This window comes from Chamaea fasciata, unplaced genomic scaffold (assembly GCF_029207755.1).
Source record: "Chamaea fasciata isolate MVZ Bird 193981 ecotype frontalis unplaced genomic scaffold, bChaFas1.0.hap1 SCAF_6, whole genome shotgun sequence".
NCBI lineage: Eukaryota > Metazoa > Chordata > Aves > Passeriformes > Sylviidae > Chamaea > Chamaea fasciata.
This window is the reverse complement of record NW_027094091.1, coordinates 10,813,605-10,835,397: the sequence shown is the minus strand read 5'-3', so window position 1 is coordinate 10,835,397 and position 21,793 is coordinate 10,813,605. Positions and strand designations below refer to the sequence as shown.

At 38.0% G+C, this 21,793-nt stretch overlaps 1 protein-coding gene across 1 annotated transcript in view; it reads left to right on the top strand.

Moving 5' to 3' along the window:
• SORCS2 (sortilin related VPS10 domain containing receptor 2) overlaps positions 1 to 21,793 on the top strand; it is a 229,772-nt gene that overhangs the window by 170,708 nt on the left and 37,271 nt on the right. The window contains exons 11-13 of the mRNA XM_066184899.1: positions 6,376 to 6,467; positions 7,920 to 8,027; positions 21,302 to 21,422. Coding sequence (XP_066040996.1) covers positions 6,376 to 6,467; positions 7,920 to 8,027; positions 21,302 to 21,422 — 321 coding nt within the window. The remainder of the gene's footprint in view (positions 1 to 6,375; positions 6,468 to 7,919; positions 8,028 to 21,301; positions 21,423 to 21,793) is intronic.

The window sequence follows — 21,793 nt, the reverse complement described above, 5'->3', positions numbered from 1 at the left end:
GCTCAGGTAGAAGGGCAAAAATTCTTCTGCTTCATAGTCTGAAAGCTGTTAGTTAAGCATAGAATTTTTTAAGTCTTTTGGCATGATTTAATAAATTCAGGGACTACAAAGGCCAAAGCATTAAAAAGAGAACTGTGCTATCGTAATTCTGTTTGAATTCTGGAAGGCTTTTTCTTCCACTGACTAGTGTCCATTAAAGCATTTCACCGTTCTCATATATTGTTTCCTAAACTGCTCTGTTTCTGTGCTGGGTTTGCCCTGGCTTGATGCCAGGTGCCCACTAATCTCTCTCTCTCACTGCTCTCCTCAGCTGGCTGGGGGAGGAGAATGTAACAAAAAGCTTATGGGTTGGGATAAGGACAGGGAGGAATTGGTCCCCAGTTACCATCATGGGTAAAACAGACCCTACTTGGGGGATATTTATTTGATTGTCAATTAATAACAGAGTGAGAAATAAACCCAAATCTTACAACACCTTCACCCTACCTCTCCCTTCATCATGGGCTCAATGTTACTAATTCTCAGCCTCCTCACCCTGAGCCACACAGGGGGATGTGGACAGGAGGCTGTGGTCAGTTCAACACACATATCTCTGCTGCTCTTTCCTCCTCACAAGGACGACTCCTCACACTCTTCCCCTGCTCCAGTGTGAGGTCCCTCCCACAGGGGACAGCTTTCAATGAACTTCTCTAACATGAGCCCTTTCCATGGGCTGTAATTCCCCATGAGTTCCCCAGAGTGGGTGCTTCCCATGGGCTGCAGCCTATGAGGAACAGGCTGCTCCAGCATGGGCTCCCTGTGGGATCATAAGTCCTACCAGCAAACCTGCTCCAAAATCAGCTTCCTGTGGAGTCACAGCCTCCTTCAGGCATCCACCTGCTCCAGTGTGGGGTCCTCCAGGGGCTTCAGGTGAATCTCTGCTCCACTCTGGACCTCCATGGGCTGCAGGGGCACGGCTGCCTCACCATGGGCTGCACTGGGGGCATCTCTGCACTTCCACCTGGAGCACCTTCTGCCCCTCCTCCTGCACTGACCTTGGTGTCTGCAGGGCTGTCCTCTCTCATAGTCAGCCCTTCACTCCTGCTGTAGTTGCTGTTGTACGCTTAAATACATAATCCCAAAGGTGCTACTGCTGTCACTGATTGACTCGAGCTTGACCAGTGGTGTGTCCATCTTGAAGCTGGCTGGTATTGTCTGTAGGATGTGAGAAAGCTTCTCCAGAAGCGTCTCAAAGAAGCCACCCTGGTAGACTAACCTGCTAGCAAAACCTTGCTGTTCAAACCCAATACACTCAGCATAGGAATGTTTTCTTTCTCTATATAGGTATATTGCAACAATATACAGTATCATATAGATTCTACTTATAATATATATCCAGGATTTAAAAAAAAAGCACCCTCAAAGGACCAAAGTGTTTTCAAAAAATAATTTCATTTCAGTTAAAATAGTGTTGTATTGTTCAGCTGAAATCAGATTTTGTTATTTTCTTAGAACCATTAAGTGTGAGAATGTTTTCAGTAGTGTTACTGAGCTTGGGGAATTTGAGGTTAAAAGAGAAAAATACAGTTTCTTATGTTGTTATGGTAGGGTGCCATTAGTACTCCACAGAGTACTTTAAAAAAGAAATGGGTTATTTTTGTAATGATAATGTCCTTTGATGTTTAAAAGATAAAATTTTATACCAAATTCCTTCTTGAAATTTAGCATAAAAATAAATAGGTGTTTAAATGCAAAAGCCTTCCAGGATTTACAGTGGGTACTGTGTTGTTTAATACTTCTTAGAGGATTCTCATAATTTCTTGTCAGCATTTGCCAAAGTTTTCTAGTTTTTCTGGAGTGAAGAATAAGAAGAAAAGAGGAATGAGATCAAATTTATGTTTTCACTGATTTTTATTTGTAGAGACACACAGGTAAATGATATGCGTTGCAATTTTACCCTAAGGTTCCTAATTATGCTATAAAATCAACCACAAACTGATCCCTCATTGTTACAGTAAAAATGGCAAACAACTTTCCTGGCTTTGATTAAAACTCCTATGAAGCCCTTGAAAGAGCTTACTCAATTCTAATATTTTTGATCAGAATGAAACTGTAGTTTATTTGATGTATTTTATGGCCTCACTATTCACGATTAAATAATTCTTCCAGTGGACAGCAGCACATTTTCTTTCTCTGCTGGAGTTCTTACAACAAAAGAGAAGGCTTCAGTCAGGTGATACAGGAATTTAGATAGTTCAGTAAATTTCAGGTCTTGTGAGCTGGTGAAATCCTGTGCCTTGGCACAACACTTTGTCTGAGTTTAAGTCTCTGCCTTGGAGACTTTGTGGTTGTCATTAATGAGGGCCTGGCACCTTTCTCAGAAGCTCACATGGTGTTGCTGAGCTGTTTACAAAGAGGAGCAGTCTGTGCTTGTGTATAGAGACAGAGAATGAGGAAAAGCAAACATAAGAGACTTATGGGAAAATGTAATGCAAGGAATTAATTAAAGCTTTCTTGAAATAATAGCAGTATTGGTTCATAGGACTGTGGATTATTGGACTGTGGGGAAGGTCAAAGATCCTGTAATTTGACAGTGTGCTCTAAGACAGCATCAAACCTTCTATGGCTTGCATTTGATGTGGTCATATAAGGGTTCAGGAAGACTTACCTATAAACACAGTCAGAGTTCATAGATAGAAATGAATGCCTAAATAAGAGGTTTTGAAATTGAGTGAATTCTGGTGACAAAGCAAATGTTTGGGAAAAAATCAGACGGCTGCTGAGGAGAACTGTAAGCACAGTCAAATGATGTGCAGTTCAGGTGTCAAAACCCACATATCATGCTAGTAAGTTTTTTGCCTTCTGTGTTGAACAAGTCAAACATCTGTGTTTAGATAACATAGGCCTGTGGTAGAGGCACAGTGTCAGACATGATTGAGATCCCTGCCCTGCTGCTGCAAAGACAGAAGCAGGGTGGTAAATTACACCTGTGCAAACCCTGCAATACAGTAGGCTGGGTGATCCTCTGGCATGGAGTGAGCTCTGCAGTGTCTGCATCCCCAGCTGTGTCCCCTCCCCTGCCCAGGTTCTGCTTCAGGGCTTCCCCGGTTGGCCGGGTAATGAGAATGAATTTATTATTGCATTTCATCTGTGGTTTTGTGGTTGTTCCTGCATCTTACCTGTGCCAGCTCATACAAAAAGCAAAACCAAGAATTGTTATTATAAATGCCACTTGTGCTGGTTCCAGTTGCTTTTTTCTGTCTTTCTGTTGCATAGCTGGGCTGCTTATTGGTATATCTTGAAATCGTCACTCTTTCTTTGAGGAAAACTAAAAGCTGTGGCTATGTACCGTACAACATTGCACTGTAAATAGCAGTGCTTTAGGAGCTGATTGGCAAGCAGCCTAAACATCCATGCTGTGAACTGGGCTGTAAAAGAAAGGAAACTCAGCTTGACATTATCATGAAATATATGGGCTTAGAACCATAAAATCATTAAAGTTAGAAAAGACACTTAAGATCACCAAGTCTGACCATTAACTTAAGTGCCAGGTGGACCATGAAGATGTAGCCTAAGGTAAACTCATGTTTATTTGAAAGATTTCTCTGTCTATTATACCAGGAAAACAATATAATAAAATGTGTTACTGAACATGAAATATTGGGATACTCTGTTAAGTGATGAGGATTAGTTTATGTATACATATGAGTGTTTATTTTTTTAAAATACTGATTTCTGTTCACAAATATGGCTGCCACTGTTATTTCAATGGCATCTGTTACAACACTTTACTTAAAATACAGCAAAGTATTTATGTAGCTAAGAGCAAGAGAAAGGTCTGACTTTCAACAAAATGCCATAAATAAAAGGAAAAAGTCAGCAACAATAAAGCTTTCACATTTGATCTGCTACCAGAGTAGCTCTTGCAGCAGCAAAATGTTCAGTTTAGCTAATGAGGTTACACAGAAAGCCTTTTGAATGTCTAGGAACTAAATCTAGATCTCCGGAGCTTTAGTCTGGTGAGTTTTTTTTTGTTGAAATATTATTTATCTGTGTCAAATCCTTGTGTATCAAAGCAACTTGAAAAGCCTTCAGTTAAGTGAGAATACATGTTTTTCTGCAGGCATCTTAGGAGGTAGAGGTTAGCACTTCTAAGCACAACAAAAAAAGGATGTAATTCCAGCCTCTCAACCCTGAGAAGGTCCAGCTGGCTCATTCTGTGTAAAAAAGCTTCTGGTTCCAGATTTGAATTTAGTAATGGATATCACTTCATGAAATAAAGAAGTAATCTCAGGAATTTTTGGGGTTTTTTGCAACTTCTGTATTGCAAAGTAAAATTGTATGGCATATATTATTCTAGGACCACTTAAATATGCTCTCATTGATTTCGTGGAGCTATACCAATTTCTTCTAACAGATATTCTGACCTGAAATCGCTGCTGAAGTTGTTGGGACAGACGTAGGAAGAGGATAGAATAGAAACTGTAATTTTGATTATAAAGCACAAAACGTGCTCACAAAATTACAGAAATAGGTTTTGAAAATCTTATTCTCTAGTGGCTGGCTACTAGTAAGGATCAGAATAGATTTATTGCCTGCTTTAGTTAGTGGAGAGATGTATATCAGAATTGGTGGCCTGCTGTGAACTCACATATCTTATCTTCTTAGGTCTGAACTTCATCTCTCACACTGGAACCACCTTTGCCTTGATCCTTTGCAAACTGTTTGTCTTGGTTTTTCTTCCAGAAAGTAGAGATAAATATTTACTTTTGTGATAAACAAGCATGAAACTGTTCATTCTTTTCAATGTATTGAAGATGAAGAATTGTTTTCATAAGGCTTTCTTACATTTTGTTTATAAAAAACTTGAAGTGTGTGCAAGAAGAGCATGATGTAACAACAGCATTAATATGCCTGAAATGTGTCCTCTGTGCTTTATAGTGTACTAAAGCAGGATTATTAAAATGTTTTGTGAAGACCAACCATGGTGCTTTTCTTGGAAAGGCTGATTTGCACAAAGTGGTGCAGATATCAGCTTCCTTTATCTTCAGTGGTGAAGCTCTGGGAGACTTGGTGTCCCAGCACATACTGTTGCATTTTGGTTTGAGGGGAAGTTCAAACAAGGTTTAGAGGAGGATCAAAACTCTGCTTGCTTATCTGACTCCAGCTGATCTCATCCTTTTGAAGTGCATCTAAAATTAATGTCTGTCCTTTACGGAATTCTCTTCTGAAATACACAGTTGGGTGAATGTGTAGATCAGACTATTAATGCCTCGTATCAGGGTTTTGCCTGTAAACTGGAAACACTGAAAAACTGATCAGACACTTGAAGTCCTAGGATTCCCATAAAATATGTTCTTACTAGATGAGAAGAAGACTGAGATCTTACCAAATTAAATGCTTGCTATTTTTGAAGTAATTGTGAGTGTGCTGTAACATACTTTCACCCCAGCTCTAGTTCAGTCTTGCTGAGAATTCCTCTAAATGTAGCATTTAATCTTGCCAAAAAAAAAAAAAAATTAGTTTTGTCAGTATTTTTTCCTTTTACAAGGCAAAGTAAAGCTAACCTTTGCAGCTTTCACCTTTGCTTTGTCAAAGCATACCGGAGACTGCATGTTTGTCTATAAATGCTAAGTGTCTATAATTCTCATGTATCACTTGGTCTTGTGTTAAATGAACTTTCACAGGTTAATAACATAAGTAAATCCTGTGGTAAAACAGATTTTAGATGTAAAACAGGAAAGATACCTATCTGTGCTTTTATTTCAGCACTGCTGATAACCTCTAGAAAAGGAGTAAAAATAATTTATGAAGTTTTTAATCCTTTATACCATTAAATCAATATTGCTTGTATCTTGGTTCCAAACTCACAGTGGCCTCCATGAGACATCATATAATATTTGAACTTAAACTCACTGACACTGGAAAAGTGGAAAACATGCTTTCACCAATTATTTCGTGTTCTGTAGGTTCTGGGGAAAAGTCACAGATAGCAGTATTTTTCCTTTTTTTCCTAGAATGAGACTACAAAGCATTTTATTCTGCAGGATGCACAGAATATGGCAAACACCAAAGTAAGGTGTTGGGTCAGTTGGTGATATATAACAGGAAGGAATGCAGAATGCATACTATGAGAAAGACAAGCTTGGGCTAAAATGACTTCAGGCAGTTTAATCTGACTGTGATTTGAACCTGAACATTTTCTGATTCAGCTGCTTAACTTTCTTTTCTTATACAGCTGGGAGAAATATAAGAGTTAACCTGACTTTTATGTCCTTTTGAGTTTGAAATGTGGACATTATAAAACATAAGTCTCTTAATTCTTGTTTGCTTGTTCATTTTATTTCAGCTGTTTTGTACATTTGCTTAGCTGGCCTTTCTTTGTCTGACTTGTAGGTCTTTGAAGAAGAGCACCACATCTTGTACTTGGACCATGGTGGAGTTATTGTGGCTATCAAAGACACCTCTATCCCTCTGAAAATACTCAAGTAATTCTAAAGCAAATTAGAGTAGAGATTTTTTGTATTCAAGGCTTCAGAGTTCAGAGTTTAAGATAAGCATTTCAATGTGATCATGTATGAAACGCAGGTGGAGTCAGCTTAATTTAACATTCATTGAGTCAACAAAATGCAGTTGGATGTTTACTTTAAGATTACTTCATGGTGCTGAAGGTACCATGGCATCATGCATTAATCATAATAACATTTTCTTGCATCAGTATAGGCATTTTTTCCTTAAAAGACTGTTCTGGAACTCTACAGTAGAAGCCGTGTTCAGCATAATTGGTTATCTACTACTGGCTGACACCAGCAGTACGTGTCGATGCTCAGCCTGTGCTGCACATGTGGCTTAGATGTGCAGTCAAGAGAGTTCATTGATTCTGTAAAGTCTCTGTTCTCTCCAAGGACCATAGGGAAGTTGGAGAAGAGCCCTGAGTTTCTCTGGCAAGAGCAATTTAATGTAGAGTTTGGGAGCCAACAGGCAAAGGACTTACTTGCGCTTTTGTGCCATGTAATTTGGTGTGCCAGAATCACAGCTTATCTGAGATATTCCTGCACAAATTAACTGCAGTGTGCATAGATCCACTCATATGGTAACAATGCAGAAAATGGCCTTCTCTGCCTGTTTGGCAGTAAAGGCTTTTTGCAATGCATTTTGTTATAAAATATCAAGTTTTAGACTGCATGATGGTGCAGCAGAACATGGTAAACTTGTGCGATGGCACACAGAACTATAATCTTCAGCATAAAAAACTGTAAGACATCTTTATCACTTGTGAATTGGCTCATTTTTGCAGAATTGTGTTATATACATGAGTAGGAACTAGGCTCTGTACCTGGTTGTCTGGACTAAAAGCCATCATTAACTTACTTTACAAAAGACCTGGAGGAAGTGTACAGAAAAAAAGAGACTTGGACTTACAAGTTTTGGATGCACATTTGAAATACGTTTAGAAGCACGTTTTGCTAATTCATCAGTATATTTTGCAGATGTTTATGGGGATGGTAGCAGCCATGAAGGGCCATCCTCATACTGGTGCCTGGAGTTAGTCCACCTCCCACATTTTAGCAGTTGGCCTCTCATGTTTCACTGGCCTCTGCTTAACAGATCTATAGCTCAGAGACTACTAGAAAGAATGAAATGTGAATTAACTTGCTTTTGAATCTTCAAGATAGCAATATAGTTTGTTGACAGAGCTCAATTTTTAATCGGCCTGAGGAATTCTATTATTGTGGAAAATTTATTACACCTTATCATGAAGATGTGAATCCCTGGATAAGTTGCTGAGAAAATCACATTAATATCATGCACTGTCTAGGCATACTGTATTTTGTGCTCAAAAATCCTAAGATTTATTAATGAGGGGATTTTTTAAAAGTGCATTCTGCTTTGTATACCAATAGTTGTAAATGAAATAGTTGTTTTCTGCTTTTTTACAGGTTCAGCATAGATGAAGGCCAGACCTGGAGCACACATAATTTTACCAGCACTTCTGTCTTCGTAGATGGACTACTTAGTGAACCTGGAGATGAGACACTGGTTATGACGTAAGGTTTTGGTTTCACCTCTGTTTTCAGTGCTCTCTCTGTTTATGCATTTGCATAGATTTTCAGCTGTGCGTGTTTGAGATGGTCCTTGAGTCAGTGGCTTTTGCTTCTCACAGTCACACAGACACTTACACTAGTGTCTGAACCTTCCTGGTATGTAACCTGTCTTTGAAATCATCTAACTGCAGTATTTCAGATTTTAAAGAAGTGTTATGTTCAAAAGAAATCTTGTTAAGTTACCACAGGGGAGAGTGGGATAAAAGGACTGCTTTACAAATCTGAAAGATGCAGGAAAAAAAAAAAAACTATTACCTCTTGGTTTGGGGTTTTTTGGGTTTTTTTGGGATTTTTTTGTTTTCTTTTGGTTTTTTTTGGTATTTTACAGATTTTTAGTCTGACATCAAAATTGTTAAGCATCTATTGTCTTCACAGTGTAAACAACTATAGTGTTGTCTTAGTAAATAGCACTGCAGTACTTGGTGTAACCAAGTACTGTGCTATCAAGTATTTGTTTTTATTCTGTGCAATGACAGAGGCAGATGCTGTGAATAGAGTTAAAAATTACCAAATTCTGCAGCTCTGAATTGTTTATCCTGTTTGTCTGTCTTTTTCCAAAAGAATCTGGGACATCTGTATCTGAGCTGAACATTTTCCTCCATCTCTAGGATAAATGCCAGTATTCTAGAAGTGTCTGAGAGTGTGAAACCCCTGTCCAGTCAGGAAGAAAGGCATGTGCTGCATGCAGCCAGAAAAGGGGAATGCTCTCAGGGCAATGCACACAGGTTTCTGTGTGTGCTCCTATTGCAACGGTTTGTCATTTTTACACTGGAGCTCAGTGTGCTCATGACAAGCTTTTTCTCCCACGAGTTGCAAATAGAGCTGTCTTTGACATGTACCAGTAGCATTTTCCCCAGGGAAAGATAAATTAATAACCCAAGTGTGTAAAGGACCCTCAGCAAAACAGAAATCCTACCCAACATACTTCAAAGTGTTGTGCCAAGTCCATAGCGCTGCGCTGTGCAAAGGCGAATTTGGTCTGTTGGTTATTTCTCTCTTTTTCCACTGCCCCATTTATCCTCCATTATACTCCATCTGTGACCTGAGAACATATTATCCCATCATCTTCCCCTTCTCTCAAATACAGGTTTATTTATGATATAATATATGCCACATGGAGACACTTATGCCTCTGAATGAGGGATTTCCATTGATTTCAGTAAAAGTAGATGGATCAAAAGCCTATCTCAAAATGTACTTACTGGCAGATAAAATGATGTGTAGTGACTGGATGTTCTGGGCTTGGGGTTTTTTCTCTTATTAAGTATCATTAAAAACAGTGATTCTGTGAAGATGTGCTTAATTATCTGGCTGAATGGGCTAAAGTGCTCTTGTAAAGCATAATGCCTTTCTAAAATCATCTATCTAAATATATATAGAGCTGCAGCTAGGTTTGGTACATGAGCCCAAACTGACATAAAAGGCATCATGTGACTTGTATATTTCTAAAGGCACAGCAAGAGTCTGACTAGTGTTTAATGCCAGGCTTGTAGGATCTTACTTTTTAGCTAGTTTTACTGAGCATGGAGGGTATCAAACATTTAATAGCACAGACTGGCCGTGAAGACACATGCAAACTTCCTGCCAGATTCTAAAGACAATGAGAAGAATAAACCTGCAGTCTGTGTTTCATGGTTGCCATTGTATCAACTTCCTTGTCTCTCCCGCTGCTTTTGACTGTGTTTTACCTTCAGGGTGATGTTGTCAGCCCAGTGTTACTCTGTCTGACTTTATGTCAAGACCTTTTGTGGTTCTGTCTGGCTTAGTTCATATTTCCTGAAAACTTACTGTTGTACTAAGTTATTGTGCTTGACTTAATCTACAGTGATTTGTTGCTTTTGAGAAATATACATTCCCTCTAAAAAAAAAAAGAAGGAAATCAACTATGCCATCTTTTTATTTTGTTAGATAGAATTTTTTTCCAAGTAGAACGTGGTAAGGTGAGCTTGTAAATGGTAATGAAAATAAATGAGTAGTGTCTTTCACCTTGAGGAATCCCCAAATCCATTGCCAAGGACCTAGTCTGACATTTTTTACTGGTACGGGAATTTGATTTTCTTCCTTCAGTGTGGAATGTGCTTGAATAAAGACTTTGAATAAAGAGTGCAATGTAAAAATCTGCATAATTTAGGAGAGATAGCATCATTCTGAAGTGGGAAGGTAATAACTGAAAAAATGTGGAGCAGAATTGAGGAACAGACAGTATTTAATTTAAAGTTCCTAGAATAAACTCACAAAAGAGTCAAAGAATATTTTACAAGTACTGAAAGTGACTGCTATGGTAAAATCCTGGTTCCACTGAAGTCAGTTTATGTGTGAGAGACTTCTCGTTGTCCAGCATGGTGTCTGGAATGTTGAGCGGACTTGTAATTGAATTGGTTTGTATTTGAATTCCAGTTCTGTCCTAATTTATCCAAAATCACAGAATCATGAAATCATACAATGGGTTGGGTTGGAAGGGATCTTCGAGACCATTTAGTTCCACCCTTCCTCTCATGGGAAGGGACAGCTACTAGAACAAGTTGCCCAAAGCCCCATTCCACCTGGCCTTGAACACTTCCAGGGACGGCGTATGTCTGCATGTGGTCCAACAGCTCCACATCCTTCCTGTGTTGGGGACCCCAGAGCTGAGTGTAGCACTATGGGTGGGGTCTCATGAGAGTGGACAGAGTGGCAGAATTCCCTTCATTGCCCTGCTGCCCACAGTGCTTTGGATGCAGCCCAGGACAAATTTGGCTTTCTGGGCTGTGAGCACACACTGCTGGCTCATGTTGAGCTTCTTGTCAACCAACACCCCCCACTCCTTCTCATCTGAGCTGTTTTCAACTCATTCTTCCACCCAGCCTGTATTTGTGCTTGGGATTGGCCCAAACCAGGTGCATGACCTTGCACTCGGCCTTGTTGAACTTCATGAGGTTCCCACAGGCCCGCCTCTCAAGCCTTCAAGATCCCTCTGGATGACATCTCTTCGCTCCAGTGTGTTGACTGCACCACACAGTTTTGGTGTCATTGGCAGATTTTCTGAGGAAGCACTTGATCCCCCTGTCCATCTTCTGGAAAAGGTGTTAAACAGCACTAGGCCCTATACTGACCCCTAAGGAATGTCACTCATGACTGTTTTCCATTCCAAAACGAAGTGGTCTAGTAAGCTTTACTGAAGAAATGGGAAAATGTGAACCTGGTTGCCTCAAGTCTTCATTTCAAACTTTTGTGTTTTCTCCAAAAGAGAGAGGGAAGCCGAATGTTGACTTGTCAAAAGTTTTCATAAAACTCAATTGTCATCTGTCTGTCAACATTAATCTAAATCATTCATCGAAATCCTCTGAAGTATTCAAGATGTGTACATACAAATGCTAAGGAAAATATATTTTATTCCATTGTGCTCTGCAAAAGACCTAGTTAAGATTTTTAGGAGTTTTAGAAGTAAAGTATTCAAAAACATTAGGAAGTTTTCAATCTATCTAGATTTCCATTTCTAAAGAGATCTAGTTAGGAGTTTAGGAAATATAAGCAATGAAGAATTCATAAATTTTAGGAACTTGATCTGTGTAAAAATCAACTTCTAACTAAGGAGCTCAAATGCAGTATTTACTGTTAAATGAATAAGTGAGGTTTGCTAAGAAATTTTCTCAACTAATATATTTTCATCAAAATACTGCATGGAATAGTAGGTTTTATTTTGCTCTAAATTCGTAGCAACAAAAGTTACTGCAACCTGGTGTTATACAGAACAATATTTTTAGTTGGGAAAATTACTTGCTAATACTGGATTGAGCAATTGCCTAACTCAGTGCAAAAGGAAGAAATTCTGTGTGTCTGAAATACTGATGTTCCTCTCCAGAGGAAATAGTTAATGTAATGAAGGTTTCAAACCTGTTGAAATTGCTTCTAAATCACATCTCAGCTTCAGGGAGTGTTTCCCAAACCAGGTTTTTTAGATTGCAGTGTAAATCCAGTAGGCACAATAACCATGGTACCACAGACAATAGCCCCTTTTAAAAGGCCAATAAGAGGTTACATAAAAGAAGTTCTTTTCCTTATGTCAGGTAGAAACAAAATCTTCCTTGTGGGTAATTGTATTTTTTCCAGAGGGTTATTTTTTTGTACTGTCTCATAGAATTGCAACTTTGGATGTTACTGGGAACTTCATGACTTCTCTGAACTGCAGAATTCCTGCATACATGTTTTAGTGTTCTTGAATGCCCATTTCTTTGTTCCTTTTGGGTTCCTGGGTTATCATGGAAACAGGAAGATAGTCTAATTTAAACTTGCTCAAAACCAGGTGAATATTAACAGGTGTTAGATATTAGGCCGAGCCGTCTGGATTTTTGTAACTGTTGATTCTGCTAGGAATGTCAGCCTCACCTTTAAGAACATCAATAGCAGTCAGCATTATATGTATTTTGTGGAGCTTATTGTCACACATGGCAGCACACTCCTTTTCCTGTTCTCTTTGAGTATCTTATTAGGTGGAGGTACTACTCTGTGTTTGGTATTCTCTACTGACTTTCTCATACTGCAGCACTTACAAAAGGTAGATAAAAGGTAGATAAAGCCTCATTATGTAGGAGAATAGCTGATTTACGAAGGCAAATTTTAGGTTTTCTTTTCAGCTAGGTAATGTCTTGTATGAGAATCATTGCTCAGTTATGAAATGGTTGTTCTGCTCCCAGCATGAGAAGGAACATATCTGAGAGTAGATAGAGGAAACGTGGTGAAAAAAGCATTGGAAAAGCAAACTGCTTCTTCTGTTCCAATCTAATCTGGATATCAGCTAATACAAATGTACAGATATATGTTTAGTAGCAAGTCTAATGCTTTTGCTGTCATGTCTGTGGACACAGATTTTAGCAGAGCAAGTCAAAGCATTGCAGTGTCACCACTAACTTGTGACCTTGGAGTCATAAGCTGGTACTGCCCCAGTCTCTCCCTCTGCTCAAAAGAAGTTTAGTGGGTAAGGTTTGTTTTTTTTTTCATTTCTTTCCTTCGAGTTTCATGTTGTAGTCAGAAACACAGGAATAGGATGGTTTCAGTGTCACTTTAAAACCCTTATTTAATACATTTTTAGGACAGATCTGTTAATATATTTGAATAAGAGGAACTGAAAGGTTAGGAATTCATGTTCTGTAAGAATCTGTTATCACCTTGTCCCTATTTACAGGAGGAGAGGACAGAAAAATGGTGATATGACTTTTTCATTCAGAATAGACTCTGTGTAATTTTGAGCTCTTGTCACAGATCTATTGTCTGAAACTTTGGTCCTCTACCTATGCTTCCATTTAAGTTTCTATTTCAAATAAATAACCATTACAGACTTAGCCAACAACTAAATTTTTTAAACAATTTATTTACTTTTGGCTGGGACCTTGAACTGTATTTTGCCCTCAGAATGAAGGAACAACAATTTAGATGACTGTAGACTATTACCCATAGCTCTGCTAGGTGAAGTCTGAATGAAGAATTTCTAATTGGGACAAGACTTGCTTTTTAAATATATGCGTAGGAAAGAGATTATTAACTAAAGAATTATTAAATTTTGCAAGTATCCCAGATTAATTTGATCTTTAACAAAGATGAAGACAGAGAGTTGAATGATTTAAAAGCTGTCCTCTACAGTATCATATGTTTCTCTTGAAACAATTTTGTTCCCTGTCCACCTTGTATTTACTTCTGTATAAGTCATTAGGCTAGGCAGTAGATCTGCAATGTTTTCCAAACAGCATATGTGTTAAAATGTTTTCCTTGGACAGGAATTTATCAAATAGATGAGAAAAAATGTTGGATGTAATTCACAACTATAATGGAGCCACTGAACTCCTAGATGAAGTGGAAACACCCTCATTCTACTCCTCCCTAGCACTTCTCAGAACCTAAGCATTCATTTCTGTTCTTTTTTCCCCAAAAGAGCTAAAACCAAGATGTTTTGGCATTAATGAATGAATGAATGGCAATTATTAGCTTATGGGAGCAGGAAACAATGAAAAAACATATTTTGGTTCAATTTCAACTAAATTGTTTCCTCCCTTCATTTTTCACTTTGGCAGGCAATAAAACCCCCCCAACTCAAACCCAAAAAACCCAGTCTAACCAAGAAACCCTACTCTTCTCTTTAGTGCATTAAGTATATGCATGTGTTTGTAGTTTAAGGCATTTAAATCATAAATGTCTCAGCATATTTGCACATGATCTCCTGTATACACAAGCATTTTTTATGTGCAGTTGCTTTACATAGGCAGGTGTCTACTTTTGCACATGGAAGCATTCATCATTTCTGTAGTTGCAATTTCGGAAGGCCACTGAAATGTGACCTCTGTTATGTTCTTTTGGAGAATTAGAAAAATATGCTGAATTATAATCTTGATGTGTAACAGACTGCAGCTTGAATCTCACATTACTTTCATCCATTTTACCAGAAGGAACCCTTTGACTTATCTAGGTTTTTGTTGATTTTACAGTGGTGTAATGGAAGCAAAGACAACTGTTGGAAGGAAAGCTTATCTAATAAAGATTCACTTGTCATTTTCTCTTCTGAAAATAGTAGGCTTTAAATATCGCTGTAGTACATACTCATGGCTATCTGTCTCTGCCAACCCATATCCCCTTGGAAATTCTTTAATTAATAATGTTATTCCTGTGAGTTAAAGAGAGCAGTACCCATTGGCAGTGGCTACACTAAAGTACATCCTTCCATGCCACTATCTCATCACTTTACTCCTCAGCTTTTCAATTTATGCACAGATTTTGGCATGTCTTGCTGTATCTTCAAAGACACTGTAATAATATGAACTACAACAGGCAGAACAAAAAGAAGATTGTCACATTTATTTGATTTTTCAGGGATATTGTCATCATTTGTAGTAAAGGTCTATGTGAAGCAAAGGACTCAACTCTTTGAACTCACCATAAATTGACAAGAAACTTCTAACTAATTCTTTTATGTAGAAGATAACTCAGAGAGATGATGGGGTTTTAATGTAAATGGCCTTTGATATCTAGTGAACTGTAAGGTAGATTAAATATTTAATCTGAAATTGCAATTGTGTTATAAAAATTAGCAGAGAGGTCTGAGAGTTAAAAAATATTTTGACACTACAGTAAGTTCACTGTTCATTCTATTTCCTTGTAATATGATTTACCACTGGAAAGGAGACCTCATATGTGGAACAAAGTATAAATATAATTTTTTGACAAAGCTCTGTGGCTGCTTCCATTTAAAAGGAGAGAGAAATAATTGTTAAAATAAGTAACTAGCAGCTCTGGTGGTGTGGTTTCCTTAACCAGCTTGATCACTGTTAGCTACTGAGGTTTACTACTAGCTACTGAGAATTTTGGGTACCTGCTTGGACAGCTTTGCTTAGGTGCTGTCCAGAGGAATTTGGGCATGTTATCCAAGAGAGAGCCCTTGAGATTGCTCAAGTCACCTGTATGTGGGGCTCTCAACTGACCTGGATTCAAATCCTAGGTTTTTCTGTTAGTAGCTCTACACTTTTGAAGTCTCTTTCAAAAAACCTAGAGGCCCTGCTCCACCCCCAAGCTGCGTATGAAGTAAGCAGAGTGTGCCAACAGGGCAGTTCAGCACTGTGCAGACACTGTGCTACAGTGTCCTGTTTTGAACACCACAGTTGATGGCAAACTCATATAGAGGAGAGCAAAAGCCAGTGCAGAACTTGGAAGATTAAGGCAGTGAATCTAGAATGAAAGAGGATTCTGATTTCCAGCTAAAGTAACTGCATCACCCAATTGTCATCACCAGTCCTCAGTACAACTGCAAAACTTGCACAGTTTTAAGTTGCTACATTAAACATCTGAATAAATTCCCCATGTGACCTTTGTGACGTTGGTGAGAAAATACTGCAGGATCACTCCCACCACTCTACGGTCTTTGGGTGTTTTCAGATATTCATGAGTAAAGCAAAACACACAGACAGGCGATGACACAGCTACTGCTGCTCAACTGAACAAGGAGTCTGTATTGAATAGGTCTTGTCTATTGAACAGAATTTACTGGAAAAGATTATCATTGCATATAATTTCTGTTAAATTAACTCTGCCTGATTATGAACTTTACCAGGAACAGGAATAACCAGCAATCCCCCAGCAAATAGTTTAAATGAGTTAGCTCAAAAACTGCATTAAACTGTCTTATCTATCAAATGATGCAATCAAATTAAAAAATTATGCGCCCATAAATGAACTAGGAACAAATGTACAAAGTTGTTATGGCAACTGAAACACTGAAGTTAAAATTATGGATCCTAAATTCTTGCAAATAAAAGTAAATTAATTTCCAAGGTAATTGGAATTTCTTCTAAAAATTATTTATCACAGCATCATCTTTTATAGTTTCAACAGAATTGATTTGATGGCTTTCTAATGAAATATAGTTAATCAAGAGGAAGGTTTTAGTAGCTTATGAATTGCTATCATCTTGATATATAACTTCTAGTAATCAGTTACACTTGTGGCATCATTACAGTTTTTTTCATGATTTTATTCATCCTATATATTATATATTTTGCACCTGAGCAATTATATTGTGATTGCTGTTATGTATTGCTTTATTGTAGCTCATATTTTTGTCTAATCCATTGAATCCTACTTAATACATTCCTTTGTTGCTTTGAAAAAATACTTTTTTATGCTAGTGATCTTTAGCAGTACATTTAAATGTGTTCATGTGAATTGTCTGCAAAACGTGCTACTGCAGAAACAGCATTAATAATCATTTAGGCTTTTTTTTCCAAACAGTATGCTAAAGTAGATGCACGTAAAATGCTGCATTCCTTGGAAAATTTACCCTAGGAACTACAAAACTGTATGTCTGCATTTTTAGTGGAGTTTGTGACTGTACTGGGACACTTTCTTAAAACTTTGGAATTTTATTTAACCCAGAGAATGTTGGGAGCGCTAGTGTCATTACTGTGCTCTGTGAGAGCGTGGTCTTCAGTCTGTAGAATCAGAACAGCCATAATGGAAATGACTTTTAAAGGAGTTTTGTTAGTTTCTTTTTTTTTTTTTTTTTTTTCCCCAAAAGGCTGGACCAACATGCAGAAATGTTATTCCAGTCTTCTGCTAAAAATCCACAGAAGAGAATGTTACAGTTCACCACCTGAAACAGTGACTTTGCTGTTTGCACATATGGTTTGTACATAGCTGCCATATTATCCTAGTAGATTTTTCATAATTTCCAGAATAATTTCTACAGTTTTTCTATCATTATAGGGTGTGGAACTGGGCAATATTTTTCTAATCTCTACCTGTAATCCTGATATTTTCTAATTTCTCACTCTAACGTGGCAGAATAAACAAGTTCAACACCTTGAATCATTACTTCTACAGAATTCTAGAATCATAAAATCATTGAGGTGAGAAGGGACTCTGGACATAACCTGGTCCCACCCCTTTGCTCATGCAGACCCACCCAGAGCCAACCACACAGAGCTATTCCCAGATGGCTTTTGATTATCTCCAAGGGTGGAGACTCACAACCCCTCTGGCCACCTGTAACAGTGCACCCTCTTAGCAGAAATGTTGATTCGTGATATTCAGAGAAATCTTCCTGTGTTTCATTTAGAGTCTGTTGCCTCTGGTCATGTCACTGGGCACCACTGAAGACCACTCCAATCCTTGCAAAGAATCTTCTTTGTACCTTCCCTCCAGGTATTTATAGACTTTGAGAGTTTCCCCTGAGCCTTCTCTTCTCTGGCTGAACAGTCCCACTGCTCTCAACCTCTCCACTTACAGAAGCTGCTTCACCCGCCTTCATCACCTTCACAGCCTTTCGTTGGACTCCCTCCAGTCATTCCATCTCTCTCTTGTACTTGGGAGCCCAGAACTGGACCCAGTACTTCACATGTGAACTCACCAGTACTGAGGAGAAGGAATTAAAGAATAATATGGCTGCATCTTTTAAGTTTATCCTAGTCCTTCATCTTTCTTGCCCTTCCTCCAGGTCTCTTTGAAGACAGCTCTTTAGTCTATAACAGGGCTCTGCAAACATTTTGTTGTACTTCTCAGCTTTATCTATTCCAGTGAAAAACCCAATTCTTTCAATCATTCTTCATTGGTTACATTTTCTAAGCAGCTTATGAGTCATTTTGCCCCTCTTCAAATTCATTTTTAGTGGATCTGTAAATATGCATATAAAATCTAAAATTAGACACAATATTCTTCCAGAGGCTTCACTAGTGCCAAGTTTATCAAAATAATTACCTCCATGTCTTCTGTTTTTGAGTTCTGAATAAAACAGAATTAGTCTTTCTTATTTGCAGCAACGGTGCATTCTTGTTTTAATTCCACAGAATTACCCAAGTCTTTTATTTGATATTTGAAAGTTATTTTCCATTTTGGTTTCCACCTTTGATGTGGGTTTGGGTTTCTTTTTTCCCAAGGAGTACTTTCTGAACTTGCTTTTGGAGCATTTCGTCATATTGATTTCTGAGCATTGCTTCCATCAGTCAATGTCCACTCCCTTCCCTATGTGTTACCTGCAAAACTTTTTGTCTTTCTTATTTGACCACAAGTGTTAATGAATATATTGACTGTGGGCCCATCATATCTTTGTGATACATATCTCAAAATGTTCTTTATTTGATAACTACCTTTTGAAAATGGATTCTTCTATATCAATATTTATTTCTATTCATCTTCACAATGATTTTATCTGCACTGATATTTTCTTTTTTCATTGAGACAATGTCAGCTAGAAATGTGTAACAGTTTTAACAAAGGTCAAAATAAGCTACATTTTTTTCCTTTCCTTTATCCACAAAACCAGTTACCCTGTAAAAGGAGAAAATTACATTAGTTTGACATGATTTGGTTTTGATAAATCTGTAGTAGCTGTTTGTTATCATTTTAATTATCTCCAAGGTGCTTAGAAGTGGATAGCTCAATAATTTGTTTGGTATCTCTGTGGATATCAAAATTAATTCTCTAACTCTCTGAGCTCTGTTTTGCTGTTTTGTATCTCTGGTTATATATACAGACATAAATGTGTGGTGTGTGTGCATATTTGGGCAACATGTTTCCCTTGCCATAGTTATTTGGAATCACCCTCATGAGGTTTCAAAGATCATTAATAATAGTTCAGAGATTATGTTTTCAGGAGAATGTCATTATTCTGTTCCGCCTTGAACTCATAACACCATCTCCTTTCTTCTTTTTTCCTTGACTAATCTGCCTGAGATAGCTTACAAGAATGGAGAAAATTTCATTTGTTCTGTAGAAAATATTTTCTTGAGGCAGGTGTAAAGCTTTAACAGGACTTGGCTACTTGCACTTGAATGTATTTTTTTACAAATAATTAATAAAAGAAATGTCGTAAATTTGTGAAGCTTTGTGATGTCTGGAGCAGCAATCACTGAGGTAGGTAGTTGCATAAGCACATGGTGAAATCTGCCTTTTGTTAGTAACTTGTATGGAGAAACAAAGATTTTAGAGAAGAGGTACAGGTATTTTGCGTGCACAAGACACTTCATGTCTGTCAGCAAACCCAGTCATATAGAAACAGGCATTGTGGAAAAAGCAAGAGACCACCTAAGTAGACACTTTATTGAGTATGTAACTACCAGTGAATAAGATTATATGGTGACAGCGGCTCTCAGGATCCAGCTGAACCAGGAAATGGAACCAAACCCTTAGGCTCAATGGGAAATGGGACCACACACCTATGTGCACATACAGTCAGTGGACTGAGCCACATATTTTAGTTTGTGTGTGTTGCTTCTACTTCTGAGCCATAGGTACGTTTAGAAAGAACGGAATTAGATGATCCAAGTCCTTTAATCTCAGAGCTTTACTAAAAAAGAGTAAGACATACGAGCTACTTGCATATGTTTGTGTTTAATTAACTGCACTGGTGGTGGTGTGGTTTCCTGTGGGCATGGGTTGTCCGGTCATTATAGAGCGAGCAGTGTGGGCAATCACCTATTGATATCTACATGTCTCTGCTGTGGAGGAGAAGCAAAGATACCAGAAAGGAAGGGGGGAAATCACTGTGCATCTCTAGTCTCTGTGACCTATTTTTCAGCCTTTTTGGTAGATGTCAGAGCTGAAAGCCACTTACCAGGGAACATGCTTCGTGTATTGCTTCTGTGCTGTAGAGAATGAACCACTTCTGGTCTACCCCAGTTCCAATCTGAACCTGGTATTCAGGACAAGAGAAATGACTGGCCACTGCAGAATGATTTTAGTAAAACTGTACCATTCCTGCTGTGTCTGGATTTGGACAAAACTGAGGGCAAAACAAAAGGAATTAATTACTTTGGAGAATGATACTAAAGCTTGGAATATGAACTTTGTGCAGTACGAACTGCACAGAAATTGTTGGCTTCAGAATTAACCTTAAATTCTTTGGCAAGTAAGTCACATAAGCCTGATACAAACCACAAGTACATTTTACTTTTGCCCAAATAGAGTCTTTATCCTTTCTAATTTGTTGCTGGATGTCATACTTACCCATTTTGTTTTGGAAATAAAGATTCTGACTTAGAAAATGTTGGCTTCTTTGAAAGTGCAGCTTGGTTTTTAAAGCAATGAGATTTCCTTTTCTTTTTTCTTTTTTTTTTTCCCCCCCCCACAAAAATTGTACATTTTGTGACTGGTTTTTTGTTATACGTTGAACTATCTGAAATGAAGAAGAGACTCAGTTCTCCAGGACAATGTGAAAAAAAATACAGTATCATGATAATTCTGTCAGTTTAACAATAGCACACTGGCATGTGAAGAAATTAACACAAAATCCTGCAACAACAACAAAAAAAGAAGAAATTGCAAATCATAAGGAATGAGTGACAGAGCTGGAAACTGACTCTTGTGATCCAGGATTCTGCTCCCTGATCTGAGCTTCCTGTCGCAATCTGAGAACTTTGTCTGTTTCCCATAGCAAGATAATAGACAAAAATTTTTGATTCCAAATTAGACAATATTATTTCCTATAAAGTTTCCGGATAGTTTGCTAGGAAATAAAAACAAAAAAACCCCAAACTTTAATATAGGAGTTATATCTCTTCATTGTAAAGTTTCATACAATTGACAAATGTTTCCTAACTAGACTCATTGTACAAAGAAGAGGAATAAAAGTGGAAGAAAAATTAACCTGGGACCTTTTAGCAGAGAATTCTGACTGTGAATAGGGAAGAATAGGACTGAAATTTTGAATCTCAGCTGTATGGTATTTCTTTACAGTAAGAGTTTACTTTTGATCTTTTGCTCAGTGTCTTTGGACATATCAGCTACCGTTCAGACTGGGAACTGGTGAAGGTGGACTTCAGACCATCCTTCCCCAGGGAGTGCACTGATGAAGACTATGAGTCTTGGGAGCTCACCAATCTACAGGTATTCATGGTTTTATGTTAACTGACAAAACTTTCCCATAGCTTTCAGATTGATGTAGAGTTGTGTGCTGAGAAAATGTTTCCAATTTGAATTTGAATGCTATATCCCCAGCTTAGATTCCTTTTACTGATTTCACAAGAGTTTAAAGTGGGAGAGGATTTTGTGTTCCCTTTGGTTCTGTGATCTGTGTCCCAGAAGTGTATCTGGGGGGCTGCCATAATAATAGGTGGTCCTGCTGGATTGGGAAGCATGTTCCATAAACTGAAGTGTGGAATATTGATTGAAACAATTTCAACATGCAGTCGTGTTCTGCCAACTTCCTGACCACATACCATACTCGTATTTAAATTGCTATAAGTAAAGTCCATTGC